Source organism: Heloderma suspectum, chromosome 5 (genome assembly GCF_057233095.1).
Source record: "Heloderma suspectum isolate Gila_16-S chromosome 5, 16-S_ref, whole genome shotgun sequence".
Classification (NCBI taxonomy): Eukaryota; Metazoa; Chordata; class Lepidosauria; order Squamata; family Helodermatidae; genus Heloderma; species Heloderma suspectum.
Window position 1 is genome coordinate 17,477,700 of NC_139462.1, and position 16,487 is coordinate 17,494,186.

At 45.8% G+C, this 16,487-nt stretch overlaps 1 protein-coding gene across 1 annotated transcript in view; it reads left to right on the forward strand.

The window, feature by feature from the left end:
- The window catches only part of FRAS1 (Fraser extracellular matrix complex subunit 1), a 381,912-nt gene that overhangs the window by 141,043 nt on the left and 224,382 nt on the right, over nucleotides 1-16,487 (forward strand). Inside the window, exons 6-9 of the mRNA XM_084855428.1 lie at nucleotides 876-1,009; nucleotides 9,198-9,281; nucleotides 10,916-11,017; nucleotides 11,114-11,305. Coding sequence (XP_084711554.1) covers nucleotides 876-1,009; nucleotides 9,198-9,281; nucleotides 10,916-11,017; nucleotides 11,114-11,305 — 512 coding nt within the window. The remainder of the gene's footprint in view (nucleotides 1-875; nucleotides 1,010-9,197; nucleotides 9,282-10,915; nucleotides 11,018-11,113; nucleotides 11,306-16,487) is intronic.

The window sequence follows — 16,487 nt, forward strand, 5'->3', positions numbered from 1 at the left end:
GAATTTTGAATTTCTTTTGGCGGTATTTTTGAGCTTACCTAATCCCTGCGAGGTGGCCGAGGGTGCTGTGTGTGTTTTCTCTTTTGTACATCTTTCCATTGCTCTGCAGCCTCCCCGGCCACCTGCACTTTCTGAACTGAAAAAGCCCCATGCGAGGAATGACCTCATGATGGCTTTAACTGAAGTGCAGGAAGCCGAGGAGGCTACAGGCTGCCACAGAGATTATTGTACAATGACAGACAGGACACTCATGTGCACTCCTCAGCCACCCCATAAGTAAGATAAGCCCAAGAACCCCAAACCCAACCCATGAGAATTTCTCTGAAATTTCTCCTCCGTTGAATTTCTTTTTGAAAGCAATTTCTTTTCTATCAAATTGAATGAGAATGGTCAAAAAAAATGTGGGAGAAATTTTTGGCACAGCACTAGTTACAAAAGTGACTGGCCTTGTGGTGAACTTGCCCTGAAAAAAATGAGAGCGCAACCTCGCTAATTCTAGAACAGGCAGTGGTGTTGAACCCTTTTTTAGCCCAAGGGCCAAATTCTGTTTCAGAGAAGCTCTTGGGGGCCATATTCCAGTGGTGGGCAAGGCCAAAGGCAAAAGGAGAAGGGCCAAAATAAGAAAAATACCAGCCTTGGGAGAGGCATTTCAGCCTTTTAGCATGGTAAAAATGCACAAAAGCTGGGAAAGAACCAAAAAATTGTTGGTTGGGGAAAGGGAGCAGGGGCAGGGAGCAGAGCCTTCTGGGGAACCCTCGAGGGCCAGATTGGGACTTCATGAGGGCCAGATTTGGCCCACGGGCCTGACGTTCTGCATCCCTGCTCTACAATATTCCATGAACAGAGAAAAAACATTTGTGGTCAATGCCTTTTAGAGCCTTGTTCTTTTGACGGCCACGTGTTCCGGGACACTGAGGAATGGCGGCCCAGCCAGTGTGCCAAATGCATCTGTCAGAATGGAACTGTGGAGTGTTTTACAGTGCTTTGTCAGCCTGTATTATGTAATGAGGTAAGATCATGCATGCTGTCAATTCTTTTGCATGTTATTAGCTTTTTAAAAACTATAATTAGGTAACGTATATTCTTGTTAGCTCCGGGAGAGAGCAGAGGACAGGCAGGCCTGGCATGCTGTGGTCCATGGGGTCACGAAGAGTCGGACATGACTTAACGACTGAACAACAATTCTTGTTAGACTATGCTATCCAGGCAAAAGACTGTCATTGTTGAAAATATAAATTAGAATAGGATTACAGGCATTGTCTTTATCTGTTTCCTCTACCGCTACAAACAAGAGCTGAGCTTAAACAGGGCGATGGCAGGCATTTCATGAAAACATTTGGCCCTGGCAAAATGACTTCCTTGTTTGGTATTTGATGCTGGGGGTGAGGGGAGGAATGGGACAAAACCGTTAGTCCATTCACAGTGAGAGCAGGAAGAAGGAGACGGGTTAAGCAGGCAGACTTCTGCCTATCCGCTGCCCCCAGTTCTAGCCTCCAGTATGTTTGCTTTTTTGAAAAGCAAACAGACCCAAATGCACTACTGATGGGAAGAATCCAGGACTGCCCATCTCATGTGTAGGTTGCCACCCAGGTAATAAGCATTTGAGCCTGAAAACCCAAGAAAGCCTAAAATCTGTTAGGCTGTGTACATGGCACCCCAGATTCTGCCATGGCCTGCCCATATTCTCCCATGTTCCACCCTAGCTCCACCTTCAATCTCTCCAATTCTATCCTGGCTCCACCTGTGACCTCCCAGATTTTGTCCTGACTCCACCCTTCATCTTCTACAGCAGTGGTACCCAATGTGGAGACTTCCAGTGGCGCCCATGAAGCTTTCCCATCCCTGTCCCTTAAAAGAAATGGTTTAAGAAAAATCTTGGAAAATGTTGAGGCAGTCTTCTTTCTCCCCACTCCCAGCCTCTAGCCTTGCTCTTTCTCCCCCCTCCACCCCTTTGCCTTGCTGTTTTCCGTCACCACCTCTTTAGCTCACTTTTGACTAGCCAGGCCCCCATGGCAGCCATTATGTAACTAGTGACATCCACCGTGGGAGCCGGTTTGTAATGGTGCCCAGAGCAGTTTCTCAAATTCTCAAATGAGCCCATGGGTCCAAAAAAGGTTGGGGACCCCTGTTCTACAGTCTTCTTTGGCCCTGAACTGGTAAGTTGAATCTTCCCTGGCTCCAACCCAGCCCTACCATAGGACCCAAGATTTTTGAATTGAAAAGTTGGTACCCCTTAAGTTTATTCTGTGTGGTGCTCAATGAAGTCATATGGCCAGAAATTTTGTATTAGTGGGACCTAAGGGTACTCCACTGCCTTCTCCCATATGAACCTGCCCACGTTTTAAGATATTTGGGGAAGACCCTTCTCTTTATCCTGCTGCCATCAGGGGCATGTTTGGTGGGGACGCACAAGAGAGCCTTCTTGGTGGTTGCTCCCAGGTTCTGGAACTCCCTACTGAGAGAGGCTAGGTTGGCCCCCTCTCTGTTGTTCTGCCACTGGCAAGCAAATATGTTTTTTATTTAGGCAGACATTTGGCATATAAGTGAGTCTGTTGCTGAAGGGGTTTTTAATTGGTTTGGGGCTGTTTCTTTTATTGTGTGTTTTTTAGTTTTTATGTTATGTTTTAATTAAGATTTTGTTTTTCTTCTGGCTTTTTTTGTTTGTTTCCTGCCTTGGGCGCCAGTGTTTTGGCAGAAAAGCAGGATAAAAATTGAATACATTCATGCATACATTCACCATAGGTCAAGTTATCATTAGTCAATTCAAAACACAAGCAATCTAAATAAAAGTACTTTTAGGGAGCAATCCTATCAAGATCGACGGTTGCCACCGACCCCAGGGCCAACCGTCTATCCAGTGCAGGGTGGGAAGAGTGGTGAGGAGTGGATCTCCTCCTCGCTCCCCCAGCCCTGCTTTCACAGCTAGACAGCTGATTTTGGCTGTCTAGCTGCGGGACCTCGGAGCATGGGAGTGGCGGCTGGACGACATATAGGGTATGTCATACTGGATTTCTGACTTCCCCGCCCCCAGGAACACCCTGTTTTCACCGCTCTGCACTGCTTATACGAGCGCAGAGCATGGGGCTGATTCGTGCTGCCTAAGAGGCAGCGTGGGAGGGCGGGGGGTTGGTTCTTCGGGAACTGACCTCAGAGCGCAGGCTTCGAGGTCTGCTCCCAGGAACTGACCTATCCCATGGCGGTCTAGCCGCTGACTAGCGGCCACAGAATTGTGCCCTTAATATATAATTTTGTTTGATGTATTAAACAACTTTAAGGGTGCAATCCTGTGGTCCTGGGAATGCATCCCAGAGACCATAGGATTTTTCACAGTCCCCCTCCTGAGGCCATAGACACTGCTATGACCTTGGGAGTGGGACTCTGTGTTCCAGTACCTCCCCCAACCCCCTCGCAGCTGCTGAGGAAAGAACCACAGTGGCTGCTTCCTAAGGTTGCAAATGTGACTTGGGGGAGTGGAAAAAGGGGGCATTCCGGTGGGTGGGGAGGGGTAAGGGGAGGCCAGGATATGCAGTATCCTGTGACCTCTCCAGCCTTGGTCCCACCCCTGGTGGCACAACCTCTCTAGACGGGCTCAGAAGCCCATCTAGAGCAAAAAAAGCAACAAGGAGAATGGAGAGGCAAAAATTGCTCTGCCAGAGGTCTGCTCATCTGGGGTGCTCTGACAAGGGGGCACTCCTTCAAAGGGCATAGGGTTGTGCTCTAATAAAATTAACCTGTAATTACATTTTAACAAATTCCCCAAAGTTTGTCAGTCACCCCACTCACTGACTAGACTGCTGGAATCTGGAGCAAGGGTAGTTCTTACTGAGCTGTTACATCAAGTATTGGTGACATGTTTCCCTTTTCCTCTCCATTAAGAGGGCTAGAGACTGTGTGTGTGTGTGTGTGTGTGTGTGTGTAGGGGTTGTTGTTTTAAAAAAACTGAGTGCTGAGCATTCACAGCAGGTGTCTACAAAACCTCTAACGGCAAATGCTCCTGCAACCTTCCATGCCTATGCCCCTCACTGGTGGAGAACGATGACAATCTGGCAATATTATATTTTTCAGAACCCAGGGCTGGACCAAAACATTTTGCTGTCTGAGGGAAAGGACAAATGCCCCACCCCCCGATTTTATATACAGAAGCTGACCAGACTGGCAGTTGAATCTCACTTTAATTTCAGTGACAGGATAGTATCCTCCACTGCACCTGAGGGTAGCAGGCTAGCTTACAGGGTGTACAGCAAGGCCTGTGGCATGTAGAGCTTTTATCCATTCTGTACCCCTCAGCATCTGCTACTCAAGGCAGCCTCCTCACTCTTCCTAATGGTAGGACTGGGCCTGAAAAATACCATGTTCCTGCCAGAAGGTGGTCACCTTTCCTCCCATCTCATTTGTGGATAGAAGTATTTCCATCCTTCATTGCTGAGGACAGCTGGGAAATTGCCAGTAGAGCACTCATCCCCTCCAAATTCGCTCAGCTCTTTTTTCTTTTTGGAGTCAGGAGGTTGCCATTTTCTTTTGCTCTTCAGCACATTCCCTTTTTTACATTCAGAGGAATAGCTCCCTTGATGTCTGGGTTAGTCATCCAGGTTACTAGCAAAACCCTGGCCGAGAAGGCAGGTGGCAAACATGACTTCACATTGTAAACTACATTTGTCTTTTAATATTCTCCCACCTGCATTTTAAGGAGCCAGGTATTGATGAAAAGAAAATCCGATGCTGTAAAGAACAATATTGTTTAGGAACCTGGAATGTCAGATCAATGAATCAAGGTAAGCTGGAGGTGGTCAAACATGAGATGGCAAGATTGAACATCGACATCTTGGGAATCAGCGAACTAAAATGGACAGGCATGGGCGAATTTAATTCAGGTGACCATCATATCTACTATTGTGGGCAAGAATCCCTTAGAAGAAATGGAGTAGCACTCATAGTCAACAAAAGGGTGGGAAAAGCAGTACTGGGGTACAGTCTTAAAAATGATAGACTGATCTCAGTACGAATCCAAGGCAAACCATTCAACATCACAGTAATTCAAGTCTATGCCCCAACCACTGAGGCCGAAGAAGCTGAGGTTGATCGGTTCTATGAAGACCTACAACACCTTCTAGAACTAACACCCAAAAAAGATGTCCTCTTCATCATAGGGGATTGGAATGCTAAAGTAGGAAGTCAAGAAATCACTGGGATAACAGGCAGGCATGGCCTTGGTGTACAAAATGAAGCAGGACAAAAGCTAATAGAGTTTTGCCAAGAGAACATGCTGATCATAGCAAACACTCTTTTCCAACAGCACAAGAGGCGACTCTACACATGGACGTCGCCAGATGGTCAATATCGAAATCAGATTGATTATGTCCTTTGCAGCCAAAGATGGAGAAGCTCCATACAGTCAGTAAAAACAAGACCTGGAGCTGACTGTGGCTCAGATCATGAGCTGCTTCTTGCAAAATTTCGGCTTAAATTGAAGAACGTAGGGAAAACCACTAAACCTTTCAGGTATGACCTAAATCATATCCCTGATGAATATACAGTGGAGGTGAGGAATAGATTTCAGGGATTAGACCTGATAGACAGAGTGCCTGAGGAACTATGGACGGAGGTCCGTAACATTGTTCAGGAGGCAGCAACGAAATCCGTCCCAAAGAAAAAGAAATGCAAGAAAGCCAAGTGGCTGTCTGATGAGGCTTTACAAGTAGCTGAGGAAAGAAGGGAAGCGAAAAGCAAAGGAGAAAGGGGAAGATATACCCAACTGAATGCAGAGTTCCAGAGAATAGCAAGGAGAGACAAGAAGGCCTTCTTAAATGAACAATGCAAAGAAATCGAGGAAAACAACAGAATGGGAAAGACTAGAGATCTCTTCAAGAAAATTGGAGATCTCAAGGGAACGTTTTGTGCAAAGACGGGCATGATAAAGGACAAAGAAGGCAGGGACCTAACAGAAGCAGATGAGATTAAGAAGAGGTGGCAAGAATACACAGAAGAACTATACAGGAAAGATCTGAATGTCCCTGATAGCCATGATAGTGTGGTCACTGAACTTGAGCCGGACATCCTCGAGAGTGAAGTCAAGTGGGCCTTAGGAAGCATTAGTAACAATAAAGCTAGCGGAGATGACAGTATTCCAGCCGAGCTATTTAAAATCCTAAAAGATGATGCTGTTAAAGTGCTGCATTCAATATGCCAACAAATCTGGAACACTCAACAGTGGCCACAAGACTGGAAAAGGTCAGTTTACATTCCAATTCCAAAGAAGGGCAACGCCAAAGAGTGTTCAAACTACCGCACCATTGCGCTCATTTCACATGCCAGCAAGGTGATGCTCAAAATCCTACAAGCTAGGCTTCAGCAGTATGCGAACCGAGAACTACCGGAAGTACAAGCTGGGTTTAGAAGAGGCAGAGGAACTAGAGATCAAATCGCCAACATTCGCTGGATCATGGAGAAAGCAAGAGAATTCCAGAAAAACGTCTATTTCTGCTTCATTGACTACGCTAAAGCCTTTGATTGTGTGGATCACAACAAACTGTGGCAAATTCTTAAAGTGATGGGAGTACCAGACCACCTTACCTGTCTCCTGAGAAACCTGTACGAGGGTCAAGAAGCAACAGTAAGAACCAGACATGGAACAACCGATTGGTTCAAAATTGGGAAAGGAGTACGACAAGGCTGCATATTGTCACCCTGCTTATTTAACTTATATGCAGAGTACATCATGAGAAATGCCGGGTTGGATGAATCAGAGGTCGGAATTAAGATTGCCGGGAGAATTATCAACAACCTCCGATATGCAGACGATACCACCCTAATGGCAGAAAGCGAAGAGGATCTCAAGAGCCTCTTGTTGAGGGTGAAAGAGGAGAGTGCAAAAGCTGGTTTGAAACTCAACATTAAAAAAACTAAGATCATGTCATCTGGCCCTATCACTTCCTGGCATATAGAAGGGGAAGAAATGGAAGCAGTGACAGATTTTACTTTCTTGGGCTCCAAGATCACCGCAGACGGTGACTGTAGCCATGAAATTAAAAGACGCTTGCTCCTTGGGAGGAAAGCTATGGCCAACCTAGACAGCATAGTAAGAAGCAGAGACATCACCTTGCCGACAAAAGTCCGTCTAATCAAAGCTATGGTTTTCCCAGTAGTAATGTATGGCTGTGAGAGCTGGACTATAAGGAAGGCTGAGCGCCGAAGAATTGATGCTTTCGAACTGTGGTGCTGGAGAAGACTCTTACGAGTCCCCTGGACTGCAAGGAGGTCAAATCAGTCCATCCTAAAGGAAATCAACCCTGAGTGCTCATTGGAAGGACAGATAATGAAGCTGAAGCTCCAATATTTTGGCCACCTAATGCGAAGAGAAAACTCCCTGGAAAAGACCCTGATGCTGGGAAAGACTGAAGGCAAAAGGAGAAGGGGACGGCAGAGGATGAGATGGCTAGATAGCATCACGGATGCAATGAATATGAACCTGAGCACACTCCGGGAGAGAGCGCAGGACAGGAAGGCCTGGCGTGCTATGGTCCATGGGGTCACGAAGAGTCGGACACGACTGAACGACTGAACAACAACAACAACAACATTGATGAATAATTCTGGCTTCTTTCTGATGAGGGCATATAATTTTTTTTTTTTTTTTAGTGGGGAGGCGTACTAAAATGTTCTGTACTTTGCTCAGATTTGTAATGAACATGGGGAGATAAAAGAAATTAGCCTTAGAACAAATTTATGGACGATTCCTAAATGTTTCCATCTCACTGCTCTTTTTCGATGTCCCGTATCCCACAGTTGATCACACTAATATTTAATCAGCCAGTCATTAGAAAGCCATAGAACCTGGAGGAAATATACTGGCGACACAAAGAGGTGTGAATAATCAGACCACAAGTCTCTCTGTTAATACAGCAGCAACAGTAACGCAATCCCCCTTTAGCTAATTTTGAGAAAGTTTGATAGATTTCCCAACAAGAGGCTCTAATGGAAAATGCATTAGCCTTAATGGTGGGGATCCTACCCTGCTCATTCTCCTTTCTCATATATATATATGTATGTATGTATGTATGTATGTATGTATATGTATATATATATAACCTTCAGTGCTTTTTATTCCCATTTTACCAAAGTCCCCATCAGCAGAACAGGTTGTCTCTTACTTTTGTCCCTAAAAGTGAAGAATTTCCATGGACTTCCATGGGAGAAAGGAAGAGGGGTTGGGAGCTGCTTGTGTCAAGTGCAGGGAGTTGGGTTTGCCTCCACTGAGGAGGGAGATCAATCACTGAAGGCCTGTTTACTCCCTCCCACAGCAACAGTGGCTCCCGTTTAGATTTCCCAGATCTTAATTCGGACCTGTAGTTTGAGAACTTTAGCTACTTTCTCAGGATCTCAGGCTCCACTCCTGAGTCCCGGGCAGAGACTGCCCTGCTGGCCTGCCAGGTGACACTATAGCCGTGTTCTCTGAACGTGTGGAGGGAGGAGTGGGGCTGCACATGTTAGCCCCACTCCCACCATGTCTGCTGCACGGTCTGCAGTGGGTCCTTGCGCATTCGGCTGAACATGCTTAGAATCCACCATGTGGTTGGGAACCCCAATTGCACGCTGACCGTGTGGCGCAGCCATCTGTACCTTGCACCCTCCAGATGTGTTGGACTACAACTCCCATAACCACCAGCCAGCATAGCTGGCTGGGAATTATGGGAGTTGTAGTCCAACACATCTGGAGGGTGCAAGGTTGGGGAAGGCCTGTGTGGAGGATGCCAAGTGCATCCAGCCAAAAGGCATAAAGCTCCCGCTTCAGGCCTTTTGCTCAGTGTGCCAAAGTCCGAAGCGGCACATGGCTTGGCTGGGACCTTGGAGTAAGTCTAGCGCATGCAGCCCCGCCCCTCCCTCCATGGTTTCTCAGGGCCAAAACATACATGACTTTAAATGTGTGTCTAGCAGCTATGTCTTCTTAACCTAGAGTAGGCGCAGGGCCCCCAATCTGGACCTTTAGAAGCCCTGATACTCCCAATGCTAGGGTCCTGATCTGGATCGGGGCCCCTGCTCCTACTCTAGAGTAAAAGTTAAAACAGACGACGCAGTTGCTAGACACACCTTTAAAGTAACATGTGTTTTAGCCCCTAAGAATATGTGAACTAGGCTGCTGCCTTCTTGTTCTCTGGCTGTCTCTGATGCATGGCTGCTTTCTTTTCCCCACTGATGCTTAGGATGAGCGTCTGGTTGTTCCGGGTGGAAAATGCTGCCCAGTTTGTGCCCCCAAAGCCTGCTTTGCATCCGGGAGAGCATATGAGGTAACCCTTTGGTGAAAACGCACAAGAACTAACATGATACAGGTTGTGTGAAACTTTTCTGTTCCTCTCCTAGCACTTAAAGTTTTTGCCAGCATTAGTAACTATATATATTGTACTAGATAGATAGATAGATAGATAGATAGACAGACAGACAGACAGACAGACAGACAGACAGACAGACAGAGATATAGAACAAATTGCTTCTTTTCTTCCTTATTGGAAACCCAAGGAGTTGAAAGGGATTAGACATAGAAAGAAATGTGCTGGTGAGAGGTAACTTGGTTCACAAGCCGGCGCAGATAAGACCATTAGTGTGTTACCCTATTTTGTAAAGTGCTGAAGGGGTGGGAGGGAATAGCAGACATGGGGGATAAAGGTCATGGCTTTATATTTTATAATCAAGAGTGCATGTGATCATACTCTTCCTAAGCAATAAATAAGAAGTATGATCTGGTAGGTTGCCCACTTAGGGGGGGGGGAAATGTGGATATGGCCCAGTGCATAGATCTGTCTCAGCCTTCCCCAACCTGGTTCACTCCAGATGTTTTGGACTACAACTCCCATCAACTCTAGCCAGCATGACCAATGGTCAGGGGTGATGGGAGTTAGTCCAGAACAGCTGGGGGACACCATGTTGGGGAGGGATGATCCAGGTATTGTCAAACTCACACTTTGTGCATGGGCTTCCTATTTACTCATTTTTTGCAGTGCACCAAATACAAGAAAGCAAAAAGTGAAGCACACGTTCGAAGTCTTACTGGAAAACAGAGTTTTGTGAAGTATTAAAACACCCTTTTAAAATGCTCAGTGTGTAGTGGTGAGACCTCCTTCAGTGGCAAAAAAAAATACGGCCGCTTGGCTTGCAGGTGAGGTGTCTTTGAACACATACAAAGCCTTGGATAAGTGCACCTACCTTAGAGAGATGTTGTCTCAATAGGAAAATTATAATGCTGCACCATTATAATTTTGGAAGATCTCACTAAAACATGTCAGACGCTTTATAAGGGCCTTTTATAGTGCATGTCTACTCAGAACAAAGTCCCACTGTATTCAGTGGGGCTTACTTTCATTAAAGTGTGTATAGCAGTTCAGCCTTACTGTTATAAAATTCCATTTTCTAACACCATTTTGAGGGAGGCCATTCCCAGATAGCTGGATCCCATGTCACGCTGGTAACATTGGGCAAACAGCGGTATACTTCAGTCATGTGTATTTTTGATACAAATGGGAAGTGGCATCTAATTGCTCAATAAATCCTCTACTACAGGGACTCATGTTTTTATTTTTAAAGATGTATTTGGGGGCGGGGGGGGGGAGTGCTTGCAGGAGTAATACCCTCATGATCTCAGTGAAAGTATACCTGTGAGAAAGGCACATTACTAGTAGTACATTTTTATAGCATCCTTCTTCCCACGTTATTCAGGCTGGTTTAAATAGTTGCCCCGCTCCGAATTTTATCCCCACAACAGCCCTCTGAGGTGCGTTAGGGAGAAAGAGAGGGAGTCACTGTCCTAAGGTCACCCAAGGGGATTTAAACCTGATCGAAGTCCAACAGTCTAACCTCCATCACATCTGAACATTGAGAGTGAACATAAACAAAATAATTAGTATGTAAATTTCTTTGTGTTGTGCAGCATGGTGAGCGATGGAAGAAAGACGCTTGCACAACCTGTATATGTGACAGAGGAGAGACCAGGTGTTTGAGACAGTCCTGCATGCCAGTGACCTGTGAGAAGGTAATTCCTGAGCTGAGAATCCTGGGAGAATCTTGGGGATTCGTGGGAGTCTGCGGTTCTCTCTTTTCATAAGACATCTGAATTGCACATCCCTAGGGGGAGAACAAAGTGCAGCGTCCTGGAAAATGCTGTGAGGAGTGCGTACCTTCCCAGGGAAGCTGTGTATACAATGGCGCCCTGAAGTACCACGACGAAATGTGGAATGGTACTCGCTGCGAGTTCTGCGTGTGTGATGGAGGGCAAGTCACTTGCTGGAATGGAGAGTGTGCCACAGTGAAGTGTGCCCTGGTAAGAAAGCAACTGCATTTTGAAGCATCTAGCTATTTGTTATCTATATTATTTATTTAAAAGATTTCTAGGCTGCCTTTCTGCCCATGCTTCCAAGGCAACTAACATAGTAGTACAGTAAAACCATTTTGGAAAACAGCAATTCAGCCTAAACCAATTTAAAGGAAATATACAACCGAAACTAAAAACAGCAGCTAAAAGCAAAAGTCAGAGCAGCAATAAAATAAGAATAAAACAGGAAGAGGAGAAATAAGAAATGTGGGGGAATAAAATTGTCTTCACCTGGCACTGAAAAGGCAACAAAGTCAGCACTAGCTGTAGCTGACTGTCCCTGGGGAGAGCATTCTACAGCAAGGGTGCCACAACTGAAAAGGTCCTATCTCTGGTCACCCTCTGCCTCATTTTCGAAGGCAGCAGCATTTGGAGCAGGGCCTGTGATACAGATCTTAATGAACAGACAGGCTTAAGTGGAAGTGTGCAGTCCTTCATACAACTGAGTAGCGAACCCCAATTTGTCACTGAAATTACATGCAACAAGGAACCACACAACCAATCCTAGTCCTCTAATGGTTGCATGTGTATGATAAGACATGTTTACAAACACAAGTTTTGTCCCCACTTAGTGTTCACACTTTACTTTGCATGCTGCAAAGTGAAATGCTTCCAGCGCCATCTTTATATGGGTTCGTAAGAGTGGTTTTGTGCTTTGGGACTCAGACCCATACCTCTGCCTTGTATTTTCTGGGAAATGAGTGTGTTGTGATTGGGTGTGCTCGCTGTGGCAGCCATTTGATGAATGGACAAGCCCCCGTGACAGCCATTTTGTGAGCACACCCATGGCACTCTTTCAAAATTCCAAATGTGCCCACCAATCCAAAAATGTTGGGGACCCCTGTTGCAGTCCAACACATCTGCGGTTGCCAGGTTGAAGAAGGCTGCTCTTAATATCCTGTTCGCTGCTTGCCACATGGGGCAACTGTGCATGGGGGAGCTATTGGTTCCCAGCAACAGCTGCAGCTGCTCCTGACAGTCAGAGAAGGGTCTCACCTTCTTGCAGCTTTCCTTGCCCCTCCCTATGAAGAGCAGAATCAATTGTGTGAAAGAAACACAGAATAAATGGTGCAAATATGAGACATTTCACACATTTGCATTATTTACCCAGGCTGCAGATGTAGATTTCAGATGTAATTTTTAGTCCAGTGCTGCTTATTACCAGTGATGTATTCTGGTGCAGTGGCCCCAAAGGTAATAGGGTTATTCCACTGAAATATTTATAGGTCGGCACAAAAGCAGCAGGTAGAATCTCCCTGCGTTAAAACCTCCCAACTTTCCTTGCTTGCTCTGTATTTAGGACAGTTGAATCAGTAAACCAGAGCTAAATTGAAACCAAGTCTCCATGGATTTCATCCTCGGTTGGGGAAGAATTAACTTTTCTGGTCACATCACTCTGCTTAAACTATAATGAGGTCACAGAGGTAGGCATGCATCCTTGACAGGCAGGTGGGTGTAGGATTATCAAGCATAAGTAGGGAAACTTGAAATTGAGGGATTTTATACCTTCCAGAAAACTGCTTTGGGTGAATGTATCGAGTAGTGAGTTGTAGTCCTCAAGAGACCCATCCATAAGTTCTCAGGCAAATGTGGATTGCTCTTTCTTTACTTTTTTGCAAAGATGAGGGAGAAGGGATGCCATCTGTTGACAAGCATTGAACGGCCATGGAAATCCCACTATCCTCTGTGCTAACTCCCATTACAGCACTGCTGTCGTTAGAGAGCAATATTAAAGGCATCCAGGGATATTTTTAAAGGGATTGGGTCACTGTAGGTGCTGAAATCTTTCCCTGCGCATGGCAGGGCTTCTATTCCTGCGAGACTGTGCTTAATATATCTGTTCCCCTCAACAAATAGTGAATGATGGAGATGGGTTTGAGAGGCACTGATAATAGAGTGGCCATTTTCAGAGGACCTTTGAAGGGCTATCCAGTCCTGGTCTGGTTTAAAGATAGCTATAAGAAGGCAGAGAAGAGCCCTTGAAGTTGCCCGTCAGTAGTTAGCACCTGGACATCAAACTGAGCAGGCACACAGAGGTCACCTGCTCATAGTTTTCCCCACGATGGTGAAATGTATTGTATTTCTATTTTAAATTACAGTAATTCTTTCTACCCTAGTTCTAGCTCAATTCAATGGCCTTCTTTAAGAACATAAGAGCCATGATGGATCAGACCAAGGGTCCATTTAGTCCAGCATTCTGTTCGCACAGTGGCCAACCATCTGTCAACCAGGAACCCACAAGCAGGGCATGAATGCAACAGCACCCTCCTGCCCATGTTCCCCAGCAACTGGTGCACACAGGCATACCACCCCTGGTACTGGAGGTAGAATGGAGACATCAGGACTGGTAGCCACTGATAGCCTTCTCCCCAAGGAATTTGTCTAACCCCCTTTTAAAGCCACCCAAATTGGTGGCCATCACTACATCTTGTTGTAGCAAATTCCGTAGTTTAACTACGCGCTGTATGAAGAAGTCCTTCCTTTTACCTGTCCTGAATCTCCCACCCATCAGCTTCATGTGATGACCCCATTGGGTTCTAGTATTTTGAGAGAAGAGGAAAAATATATCCACATTCTCCACGCCATGCATAATTTTGTACACCTCGATCATGTCTAAAGTGTAAAGTCTTTACACTGTAGTAAAAGGCTTGGGGCTGCTCGTAGCACCTGCGAGGCTCTCCACAGTCACCTCACCACATTCCGTGAACCAGAACACTAATGGGAATGACTTCATGTTATAATGTATCAGGGTTTTCATTGGCATTTTCTCCCAGGGACTACAGCCAGTTGCTACTAGCAGTCGACTCAAAAGGCTGTGTGTGTGTGTGTGTGTGTGTAAAAACAAGAAAATCCCTCAGTTACCTTGTCTAAACTATTGCCTCAACCAGGGATGGGCAACTTCGGATGATCCAGGGGCCAGTTTCCATTCCCTGGAATCTACCAGGGGCCACCATGTCTCTTTTGCTGCCAAAATTGATGCCAAATTGTCACCAAATTTCAGCGGCAAGAAAAAAGCCGCATTGTCCCTTTAAAACAAGGCACGTGGGGAGAGTGCACCCTCTTTTAAATGGGAAATGCAGCTTTTTATTTTTGCTGCTAATGTGCTTTGCTGAAATTTAGTGGCAATTTGGTGTCATGGCTGCAGCCATTTGGGGGTGATGATGGGGGCTGCTTACTAAGGTAAGTCAACTCCCCTTAAAACCTGCCCACCCCCTTCAAAGCAGCAGAATATCCCTCCAACTTTCATGGGGGCAGAATGTTCCTGCAAAAGTGTGTATGTCATGGGGAGGGGGTAATTTTCAGCCCAGCATTAGAAAAAAGGGTGCGTGAGAAGAGACATGATGGAGGGGTATAAAATTAAGGATAGTGCAGAGAAGGTGTCTAGGCAGGAATTTCTCTTCCTTGCTCATAATACTAGAACCTGTGGTCTGGTAATGAAGATTGAATAGTGGGAGATTCAGGACAGACAAAAGGAAGGACTTATTCATACAGCACATAGTTAAACGGTAGAACCCTCCCTCACAAAATGTAGCAACGGCCACCAACTTGGCTGGCTTTAAAAGGGGATTAGCCAAATTCATGGAGGATAAAGCAGCGTGCTTCTGAATCTCAGTCGCTTGGGGACATGTGCAGGAGGGGGCTCTCGCACTCGTGTCTTGCTTGTGGGCTTCCCATACGCATCTGGTTGGCCACTGTGGGAACAGAATGTTGGACTAGATGGTCCTTTGGTCTGATCCAGCGGGGCTCTTATTGCAGTCTTCAGAGGCTCCCCACCTAGTGAAATGGAAAATTACCATATCCTGATTTTAAAAGCTAGAAAACAAGTGCTTTTTTGTTGTGGTTCCAGGACATAAAATGACAACAGGAATCGTATGAGATGTCAACTATTGTGTACACAATTGAAGGTGGCTTGCCGCCACTGCCCCGCCCTGGCTATCACATTGTTGGCTGGGCAGTGAAAAGCGAGACAGTTATCTTAAACGATCCTCCTCAGCCCTGAATCTTGGCAGACGCGATCACATTTTTTGGCAAGGACAGCCCTGCCCTGTACATATTTGTTCCTTGCCTTTTAAATGTAGTGTGTACTTGTGCGTGCTTGGCAGGTAAGAACAGAAGCCCGGAACGTTAACTGTCTGTGCTGTGAAAAAGAGCTCTTTCCATAGCACAGTTTTATTTATAGATGTTTCAATAGTTTAAATAGTGGCTGTCCTGGCTGGGGATGATGGGGCCTGTAATCTAACACATCTGCAAGGCTAGAGTTTGGGGAAGGCTGTTCTAGAACCATGCTGTCAGAGATGACCAACATGGACGAAAGCTTCTCCCCTAAAAGATTGATGAAATGTTGCCTTCAGTGGCGTTAGTGTTGCTGTTTTTGGGGTGTGGGGGTAGGTGGGGAACTGCCTTTCATGTGCACTCCACAAAAGAAAATCTCTGCCCACTTTCAATCAAATATCCTCCCACATCCACTTTATTGGGTTGCAATGTTGCAATGTGATTCCTCTAAAATAAAGTGTGGCTTAATGCAGCAAATACAATTGCCATGTGCACACCGGGGTTCACGAGCAAATGTGGATGGCACGAACCTGTGTATTGACCTCATTAAATGCTTTAGGCTACAATACAATGCCCACTTCCCTGGGAGGAAGACCCATTGAGCTCCATTGGACTTACTTTTGAGTAGATGTGCCGGATTGGATCAGCCTGCCCCGAGCTGTGTTGGGCTACAGCTCCCAGCATCAGGAATGCTGGGTGTTGTAATCCAACACATCTGGAGGGCACCAGGTAAATGGGAGTGGACTGTCAGTAACATCTGCATTGGCTTCCAGTCCATTTCCAGACCCAATGTTCTGGTGCTTGCATTTAAAGCCTACTATGGCTTGGGATCTGAGGACCTGAAGGATCGTCTGTCTATCTCCATATGAGCCTGCCTGTATGCTGAGATTGTCTTCAGAGGTTTTCTTTTGGGTGTCTCCGCCATCTATCTTTCTTTCTTTCTTTCTTTCTTTCTTTCTTTCTTTCTTTCTTTCTTTCTTTCTTTCTTTCTTCAGGACATTTGAGTACCACCCCACAACACTGAGTTGTCTGGGTGGCTTACATTAAATAAACAAAAGACCAATTTAAATAAAAAAAA